Genomic DNA, 18,674 nt, shown 5'->3' with positions numbered 1-18,674 from the left:
TCTTGGCATCGGAGATACGCTTTTGGCTGATGGCTTATCTCCTCAATTTTGAGTGAATACAGTCACATTCCTAAAGAATTCCTCACTGATGATATTTCTACGCACGAGTTTCAAACCACTCGAGATGGCAGTTCTATTGTTGTTCTAAGCCGACATCAACATTAGACATTCCCTTCTATCCTGTCTAGAAACCCCAATGGCAGCTCCCATGATGCATCATTATTTTAGAAAAGAAAATCAAAGTGCTATGATACCAAGTCATTAATACCCGTGCAATGTACAGATGCCCGTCGAGAATCAAAAGTTTTCCAATCATCTCAATCAGAGACCTTCCTCCCCTTACCGCGCAGCAAACCGACTCCTAGCCCTCAGCTTCGCGCCTCCAAGGTACAACCCAAACGTCCCCGCACTACAGGCTACCGTCAACCCCGCCAGGAGTGAGATTGCCCTGCCAACCCCCAAGTTGTGGAACATGGGGTAAGAAAAGTGAATCGCAGCCGCCGCAAGCGAACTCCTAAAGAAGTCGTTCCCCGCGAAGAGGCTGGCCGCATACTGCGGGTACACGAGAGGCAGGTACAGGAAGATGCACTGGAAGATGAGGAAGATGCCGATCGTGGTGATGACAATCCCGATACACGACACAATCCAATGGATCTTGGGATTCGCGGTCCAGCCAAAGAGGAATAGCCCGATGGGGATGAAGAAGGTGACGAACAGGGCGGGCCGGAGACGACCCTCGGGGGCACCGAGACCGTTGGCCAGAATGCTGGGCTCGACGTAGTGATGGATATAGTACCAGTACCAAGCAAGACTGAGGATGACACCAACGGTGACGGAGAGGAAAGTCAGACCCATTTCGCCGAGGTTGAAGCCGTACATGGCGATGTAGACCATGGGGAAGGCCTCGAAGAAGGAGTAGAAGATTCCGTACATCAAAGCTGTGTAGATGGCTGTGAAGGCGATGGCGGGGTCGAGGAAGACGAGTTGGAAAGGCCGAACAAGGGCCTCGATGGTGATGTCGCGGGCCGTGAGACTGGCTTGGTCGATTTCACTTTGAGATTTCAGCTTGTCGTTGCCCGTCAGAGCGCGGAGTCGTTGGGCGCGGCGGAGGAGGATGTTTGCGGAGGACGTCTCGGGAAGGAAGGAGAACATGAGGAGAAAAACCGGGCCGTTCATCCAAAGCATTTCCCACATGGACCACCGCCAGTTCTTGGCTTCGACGCTGAACCCAGAGATGATGGGGCCCAGCGCAGGTCCACACGTCGCTGAGAAGGCCCATAAGCTCAGCACATAAGGGAGCTTCATGATGCTGTACATGTCCTGGAGAGAGGCACCGCCAGTGGCCAAACAAGGGCTTCCGAAGAAGCCCTGGAGAAACCGGAGCACAATGAGGCCGGCGAAGTTATCGACCAGTGCCGTGGGGACCAGGAGGATAACAAAGATAGCATAGGTGATGATGTACGGAGGACTCCGGCCAACTACCGGAATCTCACTCAAGGGCGAGAAAAGAAGGGGTCCAAGGCCGTAGGCAACAACATACATGGACAGGCCCAGGGAAGCAGCGCTGACCGAGACGCCAAATCGTGCTACCACACCCCCTATACTAGGCGAGTAGATGGCTGAGCCCATATAGACAGCAGTCGTGTACAGGAGGATCTGCAGTAGTACAAAGGCCTTCTTGCCAAAGCTCCAATTCTGGGGATTGGCAGGATCATCGGTTGTATACCAGTCCACCAGTATGGTGCCATCTTCGAGCTTCTCCGGTTCGATTGGGCGAGTCGGACCCCTCTCTATTGATGCGAGTGTGAACTGTTGCTCGAGATCTGCTCTTGTGTTGGAATGGTGCAAGGCTGTCGTAGTCGGGACTTTGGACAACTGGCTCCTCGTAGTGCGTGTTGTGTTGGCCGTCTTTATTCGTTCAATCTCTGAACTGTCCGATGTGTCATCTGAGCTCTCATCCAGCACATCTGGATCAGAGGGAGCGGGCTCCTCGTTGGCAGGTTTCTCGCTTCTTTGCTGGGACTGGGTGCGTTCGGTGGAGATTCGGCTGGCTTTTTCGCTATTCTGGGTATAGCAGTCCGGCAGCACAAAGTCGGGCCTCTCCTCTGGGTACTGGAGTACTCGCTTCCTCGTTACGAAGCGGATGAGCTGCCCAATAGGGGCATCCCGTATTAGGTCAGTCATATCTCTGTGTAGGCAGTGGGTGCGGATGTGGATCGTAGTGGTAAATGATGGATTGACAAATTGAAGATTGACAAATTGAAGAACTTGAGAGTGTGAGAGGAGAGGATGGCTTGGATGAAGTTGACGAAGAGAAAGCGCAAGCCTTATTTATCTTCTCCATTTCTCCATGTACATTGTCCGTTTCGGACGGCTGTAAGCGTATCTTCACCATAGTCGCGACCTAGTCAGTATGCCAAGCCGTTATAGTCTCGTTGATTTCGAATCAAAAGGGCGGAGCGTTTGCAGTCAGAGGGCTCTGGGGTGAGTAATCGGAGTTAGGGTTAACGTTATCTCTTACAGCAGGCCTTGCGGTGATTGGCAAGGAAGCGCTGCATCGCTTCGCTCAGGGACGCGCACAGACATTGCATCATAGCCCGTCTCACAAATACATTATTACTTATGGGAGAGAAGCGATCAATGAGCAAGCCAGGAGAAGCCAGGTGGTGGAAAACGATGGAAAACCCTGTTGCATCTCATCTCTCTGGGGCATCGCGCGAAAGTACGGGGACCAGCATTACAAATCCGTTTAACACCAGTCGAACCAATCATATTGCGGGGCTTAAGTCCTTTATCACCACACCCTATCCGGGCAGAAAAGCCTACGGACCCAGTACTTCGGGGTTAGCCCAACCAATGTACACAGTAATTGTTAATGTCCGACCTGTACGGAGTATATCCATTCTCCCAGCTCAATCGGCAACAATTATGAGACGGAAAGCTTCGATGCTTAGACGTGAGTATGATGGAGATAACGTCACCTTCAATGACATTTCGAAGGATCACTGTGGGGGTGGATGGCTCCATTACTAATAACAGTACCTGAGGTCCCTCCAAGGTATCAAAATTCCCCTGTAGACGCCAAGGAGGAATCGAGCAATATCAAGTCCCAGAACCGATGAAACACCTGCCCACCCTTGGAAAATGCCGACATGCCAGTCAACGCCTATCCGACCCATGTATACTCTGTACTGTGTATGTCTGTTCGCAATCCCGCCCATTTCAGGCTTCCATGGCCGTCCGTTCGCCAGCTTAGTAATGTAAAGTGATGTGGGTATTCCTTCTCCAACTGGCTCTGGCAGCCACCTTTCGAGGCCCAGCTCGAGCGCTTATGCTTCGCCAAATAGGCGAGCTGTGATGTCCCCCATATACGCCTCTTCCAGCTCATAATCCTGACCGTCCATTTTATCGATACCGACATATTCGAAGGCCGAGACCACTGCCTCAACATCGAAGCCCATTTCGACGAAACGGTCGACGAGAGCTTTGTTGTAACCATGATAACTACATCACGTCAGTAATAGCCGCAGCGTGGTCTCGTGGGGCGCGTACGCTGCGAGCCTGGCCTTCTTATCCTGCTCCTTCGCTTGTTGCGCTTTACGCTTGATCGACTCCGCTGTGGCACCTCCACTGCTCTCGGCGATCTGTCGCTTCGGTGCTCCGGCATACTTCACAGCCCAGTCGTGGGCAACATGCTCAAACTCCCTAGGGTTCTTCAGCAGCATGCCTGCCACCTCGGCGTCTTGCGGGTCTTTCGGTTCCGGCGTGCTCAAGAGGGACTGAAGGGAGATGAGGGCGTTCTTCAGGGTGAATACCGGGGACCACATGGTCGAGAGGGTATCGAGGCAGATGGCACCCGTCTGGCTCGATACGTTGGGGTGCCAGATCTTGGTCAGGAACTTCATCACCGGGGGCCGGAAAGGATAGTCGGGCGGGATCATGATGTCGACCTTGTACGTGCCGCCTTCGTACGGAGTGTCTGGTGGGCCCTTGAATACGCCCTTGAGATGTGTTAGATCCTCTTCATTGAACAGCTCAACCGAGACGCCACAGGCGTGGTCATTCTTGATGTCGGCGATCTCCTTTTGGATGCGCCTGGCGCGGTTACTGGCCATGGTGCATATATGTGAACAGCAACGGTGGAGTATGTATCAGGTTACTTGAGGAAGTTGGGGTGTGGGTAGTCGTGACAGGGTGACGGATGTGAGAGGACGGAATGGCGGGTCACGAAAGGAGGTGGGAGATTTTAGAAGCAGGCAACAGGAGATGCGCCGGTTGGGCTTCTAAAAGGCCAAGTTAGCTGTTGTTCCGCAAATGTGGATCAAAGTGCCTGAGGCCTGCGGAAGGCTCCAGCCAAGGCAGCAGTGAACCCAGTGGACACGAGTGAGCAGAAGGAGCTGGAGAGACAGGCAGCTTTCACAGGGTGCTATTCCATAAAATAAGGCATAATGGGAATCTTGAGTCTGTTGTGGTGAAGGTCGAGCACGGCGTACCTGTGTGATGCTGCGCGATTCCTCCAGCACAGATGGCGGGGCAGCTTAATGCTCGTGGAATGATTCTGCAGCGTCCTTTTGGTTGTTGGAGATGGAGATAGTTCCTGAGTAAAGAGCAGGTCCCGGATCTATTATAGAAGTCAATTGCGGGCGTGACTACAACGTGTCTGTCGCTCTGTGGTTGATCGTGAGGCGGAGGTGCTGGACTGCGGCCTCGCCATTCATGGGGGGACGACGAAGGTGCAGCACGAACCCGCGCTAAAGGGCTTGGCAAATTCCGGCCGTGGTAGCAGCTTGTCGGAGTATCGCCATCACCGTTACAAACACCGCCAGCTTCCCATATCCACCTCCCTTCATTATCGCACTGAGCAGCTGGCTATTTCTTCAGAAGATCCTGACAGGGAGAGGTAAAAAGACGTCTCCGTCCAGATGGTGTGTCACTCCTATGTCGTCTACGGTGCTCTGCTGACCATAGCTAGGGTAACCAGCAATCAAGCGCCGGAGGCGGCCCTCCAGATGGCAAAGACAAGAAAGATAAGGTATGATACTGGCCTCCATATTCCCTGCCTGCCACCGCCTTTATCCTGTGCCTGGTGGAGCCATACTCCAGCTCGCCCTCCTAACCGTGTTGCAGAAGGAGAAGCCCAAGTACGAGCCTCCGCCACAACCCACGACGCGCATCGGACGCAAGAAGAGGAAGGCTGCAGGACCGAGTGCCGCCGCGAAGCTGCCCACCGTATACCCGACCGCACGATGCAAGCTTCGATACCTCCGCATGCAGCGTATCCACGACCACCTGCTGTTAGAAGAGGAATATGTTGAGAACCAAGAACGCATTCGAAAGGCAAAGGCTGCGAACGAGAAGACCCCGGCGAGTGCTGGAGGTGACTCGGACGCCATTGACCGCAACGCCGATGAGCGGTCGCGTGTCGACGACATGCGAGGCAGCCCCATGGGCGTCGGCAACCTTGAAGAGCTCATCGACGACGATCATGCCATCGTTTCAAGCGCCACGGGTCCCGAATACTACGTTTCCATCATGTCGTTTGTGGACAAGGACTTGCTGGAGCCTGGCGCGAGTATTCTGCTGCATCACAAGTCCGTATCTGTGGTCGGTGTCTTGACTGAAGATTCGGATCCGCTGGTATCGGTGATGAAGTTGGATAAGGCACCCACAGAATCGTACGCAGATATCGGTGGTCTAGAGTCTCAGATCCAGGAGGTGCGTGAGGCCGTGGAACTACCATTGCTGCATCCAGAGCTGTATGAGGAGATGGGCATCAAGCCGCCGAAGGGTGTAATTCTGTACGGCGCTCCAGGTACCGGGAAAACGCTCCTCGCAAAGGCGGTGGCCAATCAAACGAGCGCCACTTTCCTTAGAATCGTCGGCAGTGAGCTCATTCAGAAATACCTGGGCGATGGTCCGCGGTTGGTGCGACAGCTGTTCCAGGTTGCGGCCGAGCATGCCCCTTCCATCGTCTTCATAGACGAGATCGACGCAATTGGTACCAAGCGTTATGAATCAACCTCTGGAGGCGAACGCGAAATTCAGCGTACCATGCTGGAACTTCTCAATCAGCTGGACGGTTTCGATGACCGTGGCGATGTCAAGGTGATCATGGCCACGAACAAGATCGAGACGCTCGACCCTGCACTGATCCGGCCCGGCCGTATTGATAGGAAGATTCTCTTCGAGAACCCAGATCGTGAGTATTACATTGCTTTTGGGCGAAGAGCCTGCTAACTCTGTCGCACAGAAACCACCAAGCGCAAGATCTTTACGCTACATACGTCCAAGATGTCGCTCAGCGATGACGTGGATCTAGACGAGTTCATCAGTCAAAAGGATGATCTCTCCGGAGCGGACATCAAAGCTATCTGCTCCGAGGCGGGTTTGATGGCGCTCCGAGAGCGCCGTATGAGGGTGCAAATGGAAGACTTCCGTGCTGCCCGAGAACGGGTGCTTAAGACAAAGACTGAGGGCGAACCGGAGGGTCTGTACTTGTAGACTGTCATCTTGTGCGCTGCAATTGCCTGCTGTGCCTTTACGGCTTGAAATATGTATGAGTAGCGTCAGAACAGCTTTCAGCTCGTTAAAGTCTCATCATGGTCAAAGGCATGAATATAATCATTCTATCGAAGGTCCAACTTCTGAGGTATATATCGGTCCTCTCTGTTTACATTGCCATAGTCCCTTTCCCACCTAATCCGTAACACAGCAATCGCTACAGTCATTCTCCTCAGATAATGGCCCTGGGCGTACCTGTCATAACTCGATATCTCCCTCAATCTCTACTCACCGCTTTATAGAAAGGAATCCCACTGCGAGCCTTCTTCCCCTCACACCTTTCTGCTCTCGCGTCCCTCCCTAGTCATCACCGCTTCTTCCACCTCACTCGAGCGGATTGGTCTACATATAACTCAATTCAAGCCTTGCGAAATCTTGGTTCTTCCTTCTTTCTTCTGCAGCAAGCGATAGGTAAAGGTGGGTAAGCACCTGCCCTAACCTCAACTCCCACGCTCGGCCTACGGTTTCCTTGCTCCTACACCGATCACCACGAGATAGTATCCTCCTCTCAGTAGAGAGTAGCCCTCTCCTCGTCATCTCCCATCTCATTCCGAGGGACTCGCGTGCAACTACCATTATCGCTGTTGCGCTCAAAACTGATCAGCGATTCACAGCAGGATCATCAGCTGCCCTTTTCCAACAACAGTCCTATTCTCACCGAGCCTCAAGATGGAGTATTCTCACCTGAATACGGCACAGAGCCGTGTCCATGCCATGAAAGCGGACCTCCAAAACTTTGATACGGACCACTTGCAAAGTTTCCTAGATGGCATCAGCGATCCCGAACCGCCCGACTATCGCAAAGTGAACGGCAAGGTGGTGCCCAGTCTCCAAAAAGTCACATTGAAAGAGTCCGCCAATAAGTACCACATCGGCAACGTATTGTTTACGGTAGAGCTGCCCAACGAGGTGCAAGATGTCTCACTTCTTGTGCAAAAAGGTGAAGTTGACGTGTTCATGGACGACCCAATCCCGAAGGACCCAAACAACCCACTGAGCTATCCCATACTGGACTCAATCTTCATGGACTTGATTCCGCTGTGGGGCGCAAAGTACAAAGCCATTAAGCAGCGGATGGTCCAAATCAACGATGTGCGCGCATATGCTCACAATGCGCCGAACCAACCTGAGCCACGCCTTTCGTATGGCACAGTGAGTATTCCCAGCCCGCCACATACGCTATCCTCCGCTTCTTCTTGCCTTCCCCATCTCAATCCATGGCCTGAGAGTCCCTCAGAAATCATCACCGCTAACACTTCCGCAGAACCTGACCAAGCTTATAGACAGCTCTCCCTCCTCCCCAAACAGTCCCCATTCCCGCAAGCGCTCTTCGGGCGAACCTGTCCCAAAGCACCCAGCCAATAAGCGTGCTCGAGTAGGCCTTGCATCCATTCCGGACTCTGTCAAAGCCACCTTCTTCTCCAAGATCCCAGACCACTTCAAAATTGAACTTTTCAACAGCATCGCGCGATCCGTTTTTCCCAGCTTCGACAACTTGATCATGGCCTCTTGGAACTTGGTCTCACTCTATGAGCATGTCGGAAGCGAGTTTGGGGCATTACACACGGCGATTGTCGAGTTGAAGGCTGTGTTGACGGAGATTGATGCTGCGTGGAGAAAAGAGAGCCGCAATGGGAATGGCGCGCAGAGTGAAGAGGCAGCCGTCAAGGAAGAACCACTGGTAGCTTCGGAGGAAACCTCATCACTAACAACAAGTGCAGCGAACGGTGACGGTCCATGTATCCAGGAAACCGAGGCACAGGAAATACATGACGATTCTGAAGTTGTTCAGGAGGCACCACAGACCCCGGTCCGGACAGGAAACATGGCCGTTATTCAGCTAGGGCATATGCTGCATACTCCTATGACCAAAAGCGCGAATGACGGTAGCTCTCTATTTGTCTCTCCTCTCTCTACTGCGTCGTCTCATCGTGTTACCCTCTTTGGAAATGTGATCGGGAAGGAGGTGACCATCGAAGGGACAATGGAGAACACCGCTTCCCGAAAGCCGGACACCCGCGCCTCTCACACTCAACGAGAATTGCTTGAAGAGTACTCGTCAAATTACCAGAATGAAGTCGCATTGCTTGGCCGAGAGTTTCACACAAACGCCAAGGGCGTGGATCCAGAGGAGGAAGCCAGACTGCGGGACGAGTATGTGGCGCGTGTAAAAGACCTACGCCAACAGCTGAAAGAAATGAAGAAACCTACCAAGAGCCAGACACAGGATGAGCGTAGAGAGAAGAAACCCAGCCCGTCGCAGTTGGTGAGGTCGTTTCACCACGGGAAGCGGGAGAGTGGCGATCGAGATGGGGACCGCAACACCAGGGCTAACCCGCAGTCCAACCGGCCGCAGTACTTTTCCGATGATGACTTTTACGAACATGAGCTGGGCCGTTACGACCATAAGCGTGGCGGTAGAGAGATGTCCCGCATGCCCACTGTGGCTCATCATTCCCCTAAATTGGGTAACTCGCTGCTAGGAAGGCGCAAATAACTCCTCACCATGCTGAGCACCACCGCACTGCGATTGCTCACATGAACCAGAAAAGAGCAGGCACGGGACCTGAGTTTCAGCAGGGAAGGAGGCACATTTGCTATATTTAAAACTTTTTTTTTCCTTTTCTCTCCCACTCTTTTTCTGTCCTCTTTTTTGTCCAGCCAGGAGAACCTAAAGAACATGGACCAGCTGACAGCACAATCTCTTTGGTTTCTTGAATGCTGGATTTTGAGATAATACCTCTCTTTCTTTTCCTCCACTGATTTCACTCTTCTTCACGGACAAAATCTTCCCAATCAACTCCGTTAAATCTTCAATAGACGGTCTCCATTGCACTTGGTACAGCTTACAAGCTACCCTGCTCCCCTGTTCATTTCCCCTTCCCCAGATTCCGAGAGATTGGCCAAATACAACCATTTCCTCGACCATTTCTACAAAGTTTCCTTTCTCCTATACAGGCTTTCCTTTTTTCTTCTTGCAATCTTCTCAGTTCAGATCTTGGATAACGAAGCGGTAAATGTATATACATATATATGTCAACCAAAAAATACTCTACTCATTTGATCGTATTACTACTTGTCTATTACATCGAGGATTTACGGACTAGCAACGCTGATTGAGTCGACGGATACATCCAAACACTGTCAAGCATACTGGTGTGTATGTACATGCACTCCGATTGACCTGCGTTTCTTTCTACCGCCAAGAAACCGACTCCTTCCCCCTGTTGTTAGGAACCAGATGGAATAAAATTGACGGCAGGCAACTCGCAAAATCCTTGATCTCCAACAGCATGGGTTGGCTCACATTCGACATTTCCTCAAGTCGACCCCACGTCTCGTTCAAACAACCTTGACAAAGAGCCTTTGAGAAATTTCTCAGGTCACTAAGGCGGTATCAGAGCAAGTATAGTAGGTGCCCCTTCCAATGACCCTATCTAATGACTATAGTGTAAACATTGAGAAAACGCTCCAGGCGCATTTGCTTTTCCTCATGACGAACGTACTATGTAGAAAACACAAATCGCAACTCCGATTGCTCTCCCTGATTGAAACGATGCATTGGCAATTGCTTATATAATTCTGTGTACTTTGTGCAGTGGAGTCATTATTCCACTTTCGTTGTGGTCTTTGATTGACATCGCGGTGGGAGGGAGTCATCCTACGCATCCTACTACGATGGCGATATTTGTATACCTATCTCCATTACTAACAAGATCAATGCCTCTATATAAACAAACCCAAAAGTAGAAACTTAACCCTTCCTCTTTCTGGCCGTCCCTCCGATCTAGACGCCCAGCATTGTCCATGGCCGTTGTGAAAGGTCACGGTCACACTTCCAACGCTTCCGCCACCCGACGTCAGTGAAAGCCCACAACGTCAACCACAACAACCACGACCACCGGAGCAACGACACGCACGGTCCTTATCCACGAGACCTGCGGGCCCACTGTCCGCCTGAGCGGTGTGTCTGCTCAGGTTCTTGTTGTGCTTTTTGTGGTTGTGATTTGCTCTCCAGAGTCCAACCTGAACTTCGCTCGACTTCAACTTGAACTTGGACTTCAACTTGATCTTAAATCAACCACGTCAACATACACTTCGCCCCGATTCTTTCGCCCAACCACATACCTACTCCTTCTTCTCCTTAACGTCAACCTCATAACCTCTCCGCACCACACACCCACCTCTCTTTCCAGTAAACCATACACCTCCCCTTCCTTTGACTCCCCTCTTCGAGACCGGCCATTCGTGCTGTCCGTGTCGGACGAGTATCTACCTCTCCCACCTTTTCAACTTGAACATTCTCTCCACCCATTCCTCCTCCACTGTCTCCGTTTCCCCTGATCTCTACATCACCTTTTCGACGCCTTCGCAAACACCAGCGGCGTGCCGCTCGCGTGTGGCCACAGAGTCGGAGTCATGATCTCCCACGTGGGCTTCGGGCTCTCACAACGTCGTATCCACACACCAACAGCAGCAGCACCACCAGCTGCCACGGGCCTCCTCATCACAGGCAAAATGGGCAGAAGCTGTGAGAAGCTCGGCGTCCATGAAGCAGTTCAGCATTCCCTTTCTCTACCCAGGGGCGAGCAGCAAGCAGCGACACTTGCCACCGTAGGCTTGAGTCTACCTGCCTGCCTGGCGTATCAAGCCGAGCCAGCACTATCCGTACATTTGCGATCGGCGAGGAGGAAAGGTTCCTTGAAGGAAAACGCGGGCATTGTGGATGCGATACTCCGCGTACAAAGTGATGCTCTCCTGAAAAGTGTCACTCAGGTACGTATATTCCGAAGCTCTCCCTACTGAGACCGCAGACTGACGCATAAAAACAGAATCACTCTCCAACACCCAAACCCACCTCGGTAGCAAGCAATACCGCCTTCCCGACCGGCTCCCCGCAGAACTCCGGCTCAGACTCGGAACCGTCCTCAAAGAAAGTGGGCATCAGAACACCAGACACGGGCGCCACCTCGCCGGACGAATCCTCCCAGGACGAGCGTGCCCGCACCACCGACGCCGCGACCATCGTCAAGCTGCAGAAGAAGCTGAAGACGCTCCAGCACCAGCGTGATACCGCTGCTCTTCACGCCGGCGACCAGGAGGATAAGCTGACGGAGGCGACGAACGATTTGAGGGCTGTTGAGAAGCAGTTGCAGGACGCGAGAGATACCATCAAGAAGCAGCAGAGGAAGATATGCGAGCTTACGAGGGATCTACGCGCGAAGGCGAAGGCCGAGAGACTACAGCAAGAGGCAGAGAGTCACACCAAGCTGATCGCTGAGAAGAATGAATTGGTCAATGAGAAGGATGCCATTATCGGACAATTGGTGAAAGACGTCAATGGCAAGACCAGGCTGATCGCTGAGAAGGACGATGTGATCAAGAACAAGGATCGCACCATCGGCGAATTTCAGAAGAATGTGGACGATCAGGCGAGAGAGATCGCTGCAAAGGACAGTTTGCTGAAGAAGAAGGACACCACCATCGAGGAACTGTCCAGCACCACCGAATCCCAAGACCAGGAGCTCCGCAAGCAAGAAGCAGAGATCGCAGATCTCCGAGCCCAGCAGCGGCAACTCACTTGCTAGCACAATGTCCACAAGATGACCGCGCAAGCCGCGGAGAGAGAAACTGCAGAGCTGAAGAAGGAGATCCAAGTCCTCGCTGACGAGAAGCGCAAGCTTCTCCGTGAAGACTTCCCCAGCCTGGCACAGAAGCTCTCCGAGCACGACAAGACCATCGGGTACTTGCAGGCCGAGCTCCACCAGAACCACAGCCGCGACGAGGCAATCATCGCCACTCTCCGGAGCGAGAAGGAAGCGCTCCAGGAGCAGCTTCGCGGTCTCCACGACTGGATTTCGACAAGGTGTGACGATCGCCTCATCAACGATTACATGAACCGCATAAACGACCTGATTGAGAAGTACGAGGTTCTCAAGAAGGAGAACCACTACTTGAAGAGAGACATCACGGATATGATTGTCGTCACCTTGCAGGCGCAGCATTCGGGTGCAAGCAGCAACAAACAGTATCTCGATGCCGAAGCCGAGAGCGCTCGAGCCCGCAAGGAGCTTTTGGTGGTGACAGCAGAGCTTGAGCGAGCGAAGGCTCACATGCGTGGCGTACAGAGCGCGTTCAAGGTCGATATCAAGGAGGAGGTGAATCCCGATTCAGATTCCATGGAAGATACCGTCAAGAGTCTCATGAGTTCCATGGTGGAGAACAAGATTACCGCTGAGATCACGGTTGCTGTCCTCACTAGACTGTCCTCTAAGTACTATCGCTGCGAGGAACTGCTGACGGAAATCGGCAAGTTGAAGACAGAGGCAGAGGAGAATCTTGACAAGTTTCACAAGGCGGAATCGGAGCTCGACAAGTATATCTTCGAGGAAGTGGATCGTCGGAAGGAAGTCGAAAACCTTCGCACAGAGAGATCCAGCCTTGAGAGTACGATCCAGATCCTCAAGGACCAGCTGTCACGCTGTCGGGATGTCCTGTCGGAGGTAAGGAGTTCTGATATCTCAGTCCCTTCGTGTGTGAACCTTCTGAGGGATATGGAGGGGAAGTTGACTCTAAGGGAGGAGGAATTAATGAGCCTCTACGCGAGGGTAGCGCCGCTCGAGGAGGAGCTGGAGAACGTCCACGCGGACTACCGGAGCCAAATTCGTGATCTGGAGATGAAGCAATCCACAGCGAAGAAGTACGCCTACCTCAGTCTGGAAAACCTCTATTACGAGGCATTCAACAAGAACCACCGGCTTCACAAAGAACTGGCAAAATATAAGAAGATGGTGGGTGAGACGCACCGCGTTCCTAAGAGGGTCCCTCTGAACAGGATGTACCATGAGCGACGAATGATCGCAGTTGCGCTGCAGCACGTGGGAGATTTGGTTCCTGAAGAATGGCGAGACACCAAGGTGATAAAGGGATGTCATCCTGTGACCAGGCTCGCAGCCATGAACATCGTGCCCGAACTCGTGGACTGGCACGCGTGGCTGGGCGAGCACTGGAAGAAACCGACCGTGCCCGTGTTGACAGAGTATGGAAGCCTCGATGAGGGGAGTCAGGACGATGCCATGAGGAGGGCCCGCATGACTGCTATATACAATGAAATGGAAGCAGATCAGAGCAAGGACCAGGGGGACGACGATGAAGAGGGTGAGATCGGTCCCGGAGACGAAAGCATTCGGGACACTTACTGGACGGACGAGGAAGATGAGGACAATGATGACGAGGGCGATGACCACAGGGACTCCAAGCAAAGCACCCAGAACGCGGTCGGGCCCACCTCAGAAGAGCCGCCCATTGATGAGGATGGCAACGAAGACGTTGACGAACACGGTGACGCCAGGCCCACCTGGTTCCACAAGAAAAAGGCCGAGGTCGAGGCCAAAGAGAAGGAGCTGAAAGCCGCACTGCTGAGGCATGCGTAAGGGACCAAAGGAGATGACGCAGGCGCATGGACGCGAAGGATGGACATCCTGATTGAAGAAGATATCTCTAGTGTAAAGGTGGCATTTGGCTGGTTACAACGGTGAAGGCGTGTGTGTGCTTTGTCAATGATTAGTGCAGTATTCCTTGCAGTGTATAATTGCATTTCCCTCTTTCCTTTGTGCATGACCGTTCTTCGGAGCTGTGTGTTGTAGCAGTGTCGCGATTCAAGTGAGTTTCTCCATCTCGATCCAACGTGTCCCAGAGGCGCCGTATCAAATCTGCAGACAAAATCAGGTAAGAAAAAGCGGGTAAAAGTTCTATCGTGTCAAATGCACGCCGTTATGCTCAAGGAAAGTGGTAAGTGTAGTAAAAGTGATTAGGAAGTCTGGCAAGACGTCTATTTAACATTCACGCTTATCCGAGTCGGGAACTAGCCTACAGTCCGACCACTAGCGCCCCTCCCCTTTGGAACCACAGCGGGATGGGGAAGGCGCACAGAGAACATACACGTGAACAGAGGACTCAAAAGTCAAGGACATGCATGCGCTACATGTATATGAGAAGGGAACGCCCGATATCTTGTCTCCATCTTCTCCATCAAAGCACTCCTTGATTGGGTCTCCTCTCCACTACAAGACTGTCACTAAGCAAGGAAACGGATTGAGGGAATCAAGTCTAAGTCGTGAGAGATGATGAAATTTGTCTATCGTCATATCAATGGAGAGAAAAACAATCATCTGTCCTCTTTCAAAGTAACTGTAGGTCCATCCTAACCATGACCTAATTCTCCGACACTAGCAAATGACATGTGCGGATACGCGAAGAGATAATGCAGATAGAGGAACATCTGGGAGAGCAAGCTGGCCATTGTAAGTCTCGCTGGGGGACAGGACAAGTCAAGCTTTATTGTATTGCAGCAGACAAGAGCCAAACGCAAGAAAGGGTATCGATCATGTCAGAGTGGGGCTTTTTTGCGAGCGTTGAAATGACGAACTTAAGGACGGGCGAAGCATCGCGATCGTCTAATGGCTTCCGTTCTTCCTAAAGTTGAGCAGCTGTGACAGGCTGTTGAGGCTGCAACCGCTCTTCAAGAAGTCATGGCTCAGCAGCTCTGTGGCGCTCGCTCTTGACTTAACATCGACGCAGAGACAGACCGACAAGAACGCCTTCAACTCCTTCGACAGCTTGTCCGGCTTCTTGAGGCGGGGGGTGCCGTTGGTTGCGATCAGGTAAAGGGCTTTGAGTGGCTCCTCGTTCAGATACGGCGGCTCGGACTCGATCATCTCGATCGCCATGATCCCTAGCGACCAGATATCGACCTTGTTGCCATATTCCTTCTGTTTGACAACTTCGGGCGCCATCCAGTACGGCGTGCCAACCATGGTTGCACGCTTGCTGCGCTGTTCAGTGAGCTTGGCGCAGAAGCCAAAATCAGCTGATATTTTGTTAGTGCTGACCTCAGTTGTGGTGGAAAAGGTGACGCACTAATTTTGACGTTACCACGTCCATCAAGTAGAACATTGTCACTCTTGATATCTCTGTGGATGATATTCTGATTATGAAGGTGTTCGAGACCTTTGCAAGTCTGGAGGAATGGTTAGCATAGCAGGTGGGAATATTAATGAGATACCGACCTCTAAGCAGATAGTGGCGATCTGGTCCTCGCTGATAGAGGGATTGTTGTCGATGACATCCGTCAGAGCTCCGCCCTCCATGAACTCCATGACCACCCAAAGTTCGGATTGCTCCTCCTGTAAGAACGCATCCAGGAAGTTGACTATGTTGGGGTGCTTGCTGTCCTTCATGACGATGATCTCATTCACGATGAGCTCCTTGCGGGGCTGATTACGAAGGTCCATCTGCTTGATAGCCACTTGAGCCCGAGGACCATTCTCTTGCAACAACCTGCGTGCTGTGGGCGATGTTGCGGTTTCTCTGATTCGAGCTACGTAGACGGATCCAGATGCGCCCTGGCCAATCTTCTTTTGCTTGTTGTAAGAGTCGAGAGGCCTGTCTTTCGAGACAACTTCGCGAAGCTTGGCCATCACCTCACTTTCTGACATACTTGACATCCGCACGTCCTTGCGAGGCGCCTCTTCCTTCTTGCTAGTAAGCGCCTGCTCCGCCTTCTTCACAGAGTCGCTGACCTGAGCGGGCTGCTTGGCAGCCACGTTCAACGGTTTCGGTGCGGCGCCAGCATACTTATTCTGCTGTGGTTGTTGAGGCGGGCGCGCTTGTGCCACCTGGTTATTCGAGCCCTGATATTTTGCGTTCGTGCTTGGCTGTGCGGGCGGTCGTGACGCGGCTTGGGGAGATGTCGTGTATCCGCTTCCATTTGGCTGCTTCGGCGCCGAAGGAGCAGGACGCTGGGCGGCCATCTGCCTGAGGGAGCCAGGTGGTTGCTGACGATCCCGCGATGCGCCAGGGGTAGATGGCGCTGGCCGGCTCGGGTTATATCGACCTTGGTTCGATGGGCTAGCTTCGCGCGAATCATAACCACCACCACCAATCTCCTGCTGTGCAAGCGGCACCTTCGTCTTCGGCAAGGAAGCATTGTATGCGGCTAACTCCTCTCTTTCCCGCCGCTCCGCTTCTTGCCGCTGCTTCTCCTGCTCCCGCTGACGTTGTATCCGGGTCTCTTCCTCCTGCAATCGCCGACGCTCCTGCTCCATTCGAGCATCTTGCTGGTATGGTTGCGAAGTGGAATACCCGGCCTGCGGAGGAGTGTTTTGCCTTGTCATACTGTAACTGTCTTTGCGCTGATAGCCATTTGGAGGGCCAGGACGAGGCGGCGCAATCGAGTTACCGTAGCCAAGCTGCTTCTCCATGCCCGCGTTGACGGGTGGGGTGGGAGTAAGGCTAGAATACGTCTGCGGATCGTCTGCGCGTTTCACAAGCTTTTCCGTATAGAACTCCAGGACCTCGAGCACCGCTTTTGGGTTCTTTGCATAATCGTCCTTGGTGAGCGCGGAAGCAGTGAGCAGTTTCTCCCATTCGACGGGTAGGCCGACGAAGGCACCGCTGGTAGGGTCGAAGCCTACGTGAACTCTATGAGTGAAATTGGTTGGGTTGCTGACGCCTCCCATACTGGGGCACCGCTGATATATGCTATCAATCCATGAGTAAACTTCGTCATCTGTTTCCACCTTGCAGGTGATAACCTTGGTTGGACCATCGCGAGGGGGGGAAGAGCCCTTGGACGCATTGAGGGCCCGGGTGATCTCAAATGATAAGGGCTGCGTATCGGAGCGCTCAACGCCTAGGATATCTCGAAGCATTATGGTGTTCGCCAGCTTGTTGGAGTTGGGGCTTTTGAAGAAGGCCAGTTCGAATTCGCGTAGGACGAGCCATCGGTCCTGCCACACAAATGATTTGAATAAGCCCTCATCCTTTACTTTGACGTTGCCCTCTTTGACTACCGACGTGCTTGACAGACTCTTTTCAGACTGTGTTCGGATCAAGGAAGGTGTCGAGGTGTTGGCGCTGCTGTAGGAGCTGCCGCTATTATAAGCAGGCGAGTTGAGGCTCAGGCCGGCCATGTTTCCGGGCAGGTTTTGACTCGTATTTGGTGTGAGATTGAGGCGGGGTCGGTCATTGGGAGGTCGCGGGGCGGGCCCCGGGTTCATAAACTGATCGCGAGAATACTGGGAATACATTCTACGATGTAGAGTTAGCACGGCAGTATTAGGGGACTGGCGGGAACTACAGAAGTCCTACGAAGGGGACTCTTGAATGGAAACCCGGATAAAGCAAGATCATAGAATATCCAGAGGAAATACTGAATTACTGACTTTGATCAGAAGTACGTGGATTGGACGATGTATGGTTTGTAAGAGAGTGATCAGGCAGGGCCCTCTCGCATGCAACTTGAGGAGGGAGAAGTGCGGGGGCGAGCTTGGTACTCGCGTTGGCCGACAGGATGGCAGCTTTGCAGCGAAAGGACTGGCAGCTAGAGTTGAGCCTGGGGTTTTGGCACTGGCGTGTGCGTGTCGGTGGCGTCGCAGGAAAGCTGAGGATGCGTGGTTACGTGACTTGGTTGCGAAGGAGTGCAGGAGAGGTGTGGTGAGCGTCGCCGGGTCGACCAAAACAAGGCGAGGGGTTCTAGCGAGGGGCGATCATGAAGGACGCAACGCTACCAAATGCGCAGAACATCAAAGCTGTTCCCACCCGTAGCGAGTCGGTGGAGGAAGCAAAAGGAGGGAGTCGATGTTGGAGGAGGTGGGTATCCGGGGGGGGTATCTTTCTAGAACTAGTCTCGGGAGTCCCTGCACTACTTTAGAGGTGGCGATGAGCCCAGGGGAGGGCACGTGACCGCTGACGGGCTCAAAGAAAGGAGCAAATCGGTTGGGCTGTTGTTACTTTTCTCCTCTCATTCTGGCTGTTGGGCAGCTTATGTTCCGCCTTCCAAAATCAGGCCATAGGCGCATATACAGATCTGGACGATATGTTTCAACCCCGTGAAGCAACGATTGATAGCCGCAACACCACGGCCACCAACCGTCATTGGACGGCTGGGCGAGGGAGGCAAAAGGCTTGGAGGCGCTGGCGGCCTGTAAGCCTACTGTGTATTGTTGGGCTGTAGCAGATGGGTACCTCGGAGGAGATCACAACAAACACTTTGCGCCTCGCAGAAGTGGTTTTTGTGGGTTGGAGGGAGGAAAAGGGCTATCGTTTATCCT

At 52.8% G+C, this 18,674-nt stretch overlaps 6 protein-coding genes across 6 annotated transcripts; 3 read left to right on the top strand and 3 right to left on the bottom strand.

The window, feature by feature from the left end:
* Window positions 1-99: 99 nt before the first annotated feature.
* EI97DRAFT_435775 (benomyl/methotrexate resistance protein) lies at window positions 100-2,493 on the bottom strand. Its single transcript, XM_033798946.1, has one exon. The coding sequence runs from the start codon at window positions 2,182-2,184 to the stop codon at window positions 340-342; it is 1,845 nt and encodes a 614-aa protein (XP_033651398.1). The 5' UTR covers window positions 2,185-2,493; the 3' UTR covers window positions 100-339.
* Window positions 2,494-3,422: 929 nt separating this feature from the next.
* EI97DRAFT_435774 (uncharacterized protein) lies at window positions 3,423-4,532 on the bottom strand. The gene has a single exon (XM_033798945.1). It carries the CDS (start codon window positions 4,113-4,115, stop codon window positions 3,510-3,512), a length of 606 nt encoding a protein of 201 aa, XP_033651397.1. The 5' UTR covers window positions 4,116-4,532; the 3' UTR covers window positions 3,423-3,509.
* A 282-nt stretch (window positions 4,533-4,814) lies between these two features.
* On the top strand, window positions 4,815-6,635 carry EI97DRAFT_435772 (26S protease regulatory subunit 4). The gene is made up of 4 exons (XM_033798944.1): window positions 4,815-4,925; window positions 4,973-5,032; window positions 5,128-6,199; window positions 6,251-6,635. The coding sequence occupies exons 1-4, from the start codon at window positions 4,923-4,925 to the stop codon at window positions 6,499-6,501; spliced, it is 1,386 nt and encodes a 461-aa protein (XP_033651396.1). The 5' UTR covers window positions 4,815-4,922; the 3' UTR covers window positions 6,502-6,635.
* A 548-nt stretch (window positions 6,636-7,183) lies between these two features.
* Window positions 7,184-9,151, top strand: EI97DRAFT_480032 (uncharacterized protein). Its single transcript, XM_033802017.1, has 2 exons — window positions 7,184-7,713; window positions 7,826-9,151. Exons 1-2 carry the CDS (start codon window positions 7,231-7,233, stop codon window positions 9,056-9,058), a joined length of 1,716 nt encoding a protein of 571 aa, XP_033651395.1. The 5' UTR covers window positions 7,184-7,230; the 3' UTR covers window positions 9,059-9,151.
* A 2,862-nt stretch (window positions 9,152-12,013) lies between these two features.
* EI97DRAFT_435771 (uncharacterized protein) lies at window positions 12,014-14,350 on the top strand. The gene is made up of 2 exons (XM_033798943.1): window positions 12,014-13,610; window positions 13,761-14,350. Exons 1-2 carry the CDS (start codon window positions 12,165-12,167, stop codon window positions 13,992-13,994), a joined length of 1,680 nt encoding a protein of 559 aa, XP_033651394.1. The 5' UTR covers window positions 12,014-12,164; the 3' UTR covers window positions 13,995-14,350.
* A 502-nt stretch (window positions 14,351-14,852) lies between these two features.
* On the bottom strand, window positions 14,853-17,948 carry EI97DRAFT_146428 (Pkinase-domain-containing protein). Its single transcript, XM_033793239.1, has 4 exons — window positions 17,787-17,948; window positions 15,630-17,652; window positions 15,481-15,580; window positions 14,853-15,430 (listed from the first exon to the last, which is right to left on the bottom strand). The coding sequence occupies exons 2-4, from the start codon at window positions 17,649-17,651 to the stop codon at window positions 15,018-15,020; spliced, it is 2,535 nt and encodes an 844-aa protein (XP_033651393.1). The 5' UTR covers window position 17,652; window positions 17,787-17,948; the 3' UTR covers window positions 14,853-15,017.
* Window positions 17,949-18,674: the final 726 nt, after the last annotated feature.

The sequence above is a fragment of the Westerdykella ornata genome, assembly GCF_010094085.1.
Source record: "Westerdykella ornata strain CBS 379.55 unplaced genomic scaffold EI97scaffold_24, whole genome shotgun sequence".
Classification (NCBI taxonomy): domain Eukaryota; kingdom Fungi; phylum Ascomycota; class Dothideomycetes; order Pleosporales; family Sporormiaceae; genus Westerdykella; species Westerdykella ornata.
Note: the sequence above shows the minus strand (reverse complement) of the source record. Positions and strands in the feature narration are given on the sequence as shown.

Excerpts from the sequence above, each read along its gene's own strand:
- EI97DRAFT_480032 (XM_033802017.1), top strand. The coding sequence starts at position 7,231 with ATGGAGTATTCTCACCTGAATACGGCACAGAGCCGTGTCCATGCCATG. Across the intron at positions 7,714-7,825 it reads CACGCCTTTCGTATGGCACA|AACCTGACCAAGCTTATAGA; the intron begins GTGAGTATTCCC and ends ACACTTCCGCAG.
- EI97DRAFT_435774 (XM_033798945.1), bottom strand. The coding sequence starts at position 4,115 with ATGGCCAGTAACCGCGCCAGGCGCATCCAAAAGGAGATCGCCGACATC.
- EI97DRAFT_435771 (XM_033798943.1), top strand. The coding sequence starts at position 12,165 with ATGACCGCGCAAGCCGCGGAGAGAGAAACTGCAGAGCTGAAGAAGGAG. Across the intron at positions 13,611-13,760 it reads TGTTGACAGAGTATGGAAGC|TGGACGGACGAGGAAGATGA; the intron begins CTCGATGAGGGG and ends CGGGACACTTAC.
- EI97DRAFT_435772 (XM_033798944.1), top strand. Across the intron at positions 5,033-5,127 it reads GCAAAGACAAGAAAGATAAG|AAGGAGAAGCCCAAGTACGA; the intron begins GTATGATACTGG and ends ACCGTGTTGCAG. Across the intron at positions 6,200-6,250 it reads TCTCTTCGAGAACCCAGATC|AAACCACCAAGCGCAAGATC; the intron begins GTGAGTATTACA and ends TCTGTCGCACAG.
- EI97DRAFT_146428 (XM_033793239.1), bottom strand. The coding sequence starts at position 17,651 with ATGTATTCCCAGTATTCTCGCGATCAGTTTATGAACCCGGGGCCCGCC. Across the intron at positions 15,581-15,629 it reads TCGCCACTATCTGCTTAGAG|ACTTGCAAAGGTCTCGAACA; the intron begins GTCGGTATCTCA and ends CCATTCCTCCAG. Across the intron at positions 15,431-15,480 it reads ACGTGGTAACGTCAAAATTA|CTGATTTTGGCTTCTGCGCC; the intron begins GTGCGTCACCTT and ends ACAAAATATCAG.
- EI97DRAFT_435775 (XM_033798946.1), bottom strand. The coding sequence starts at position 2,184 with ATGACTGACCTAATACGGGATGCCCCTATTGGGCAGCTCATCCGCTTC.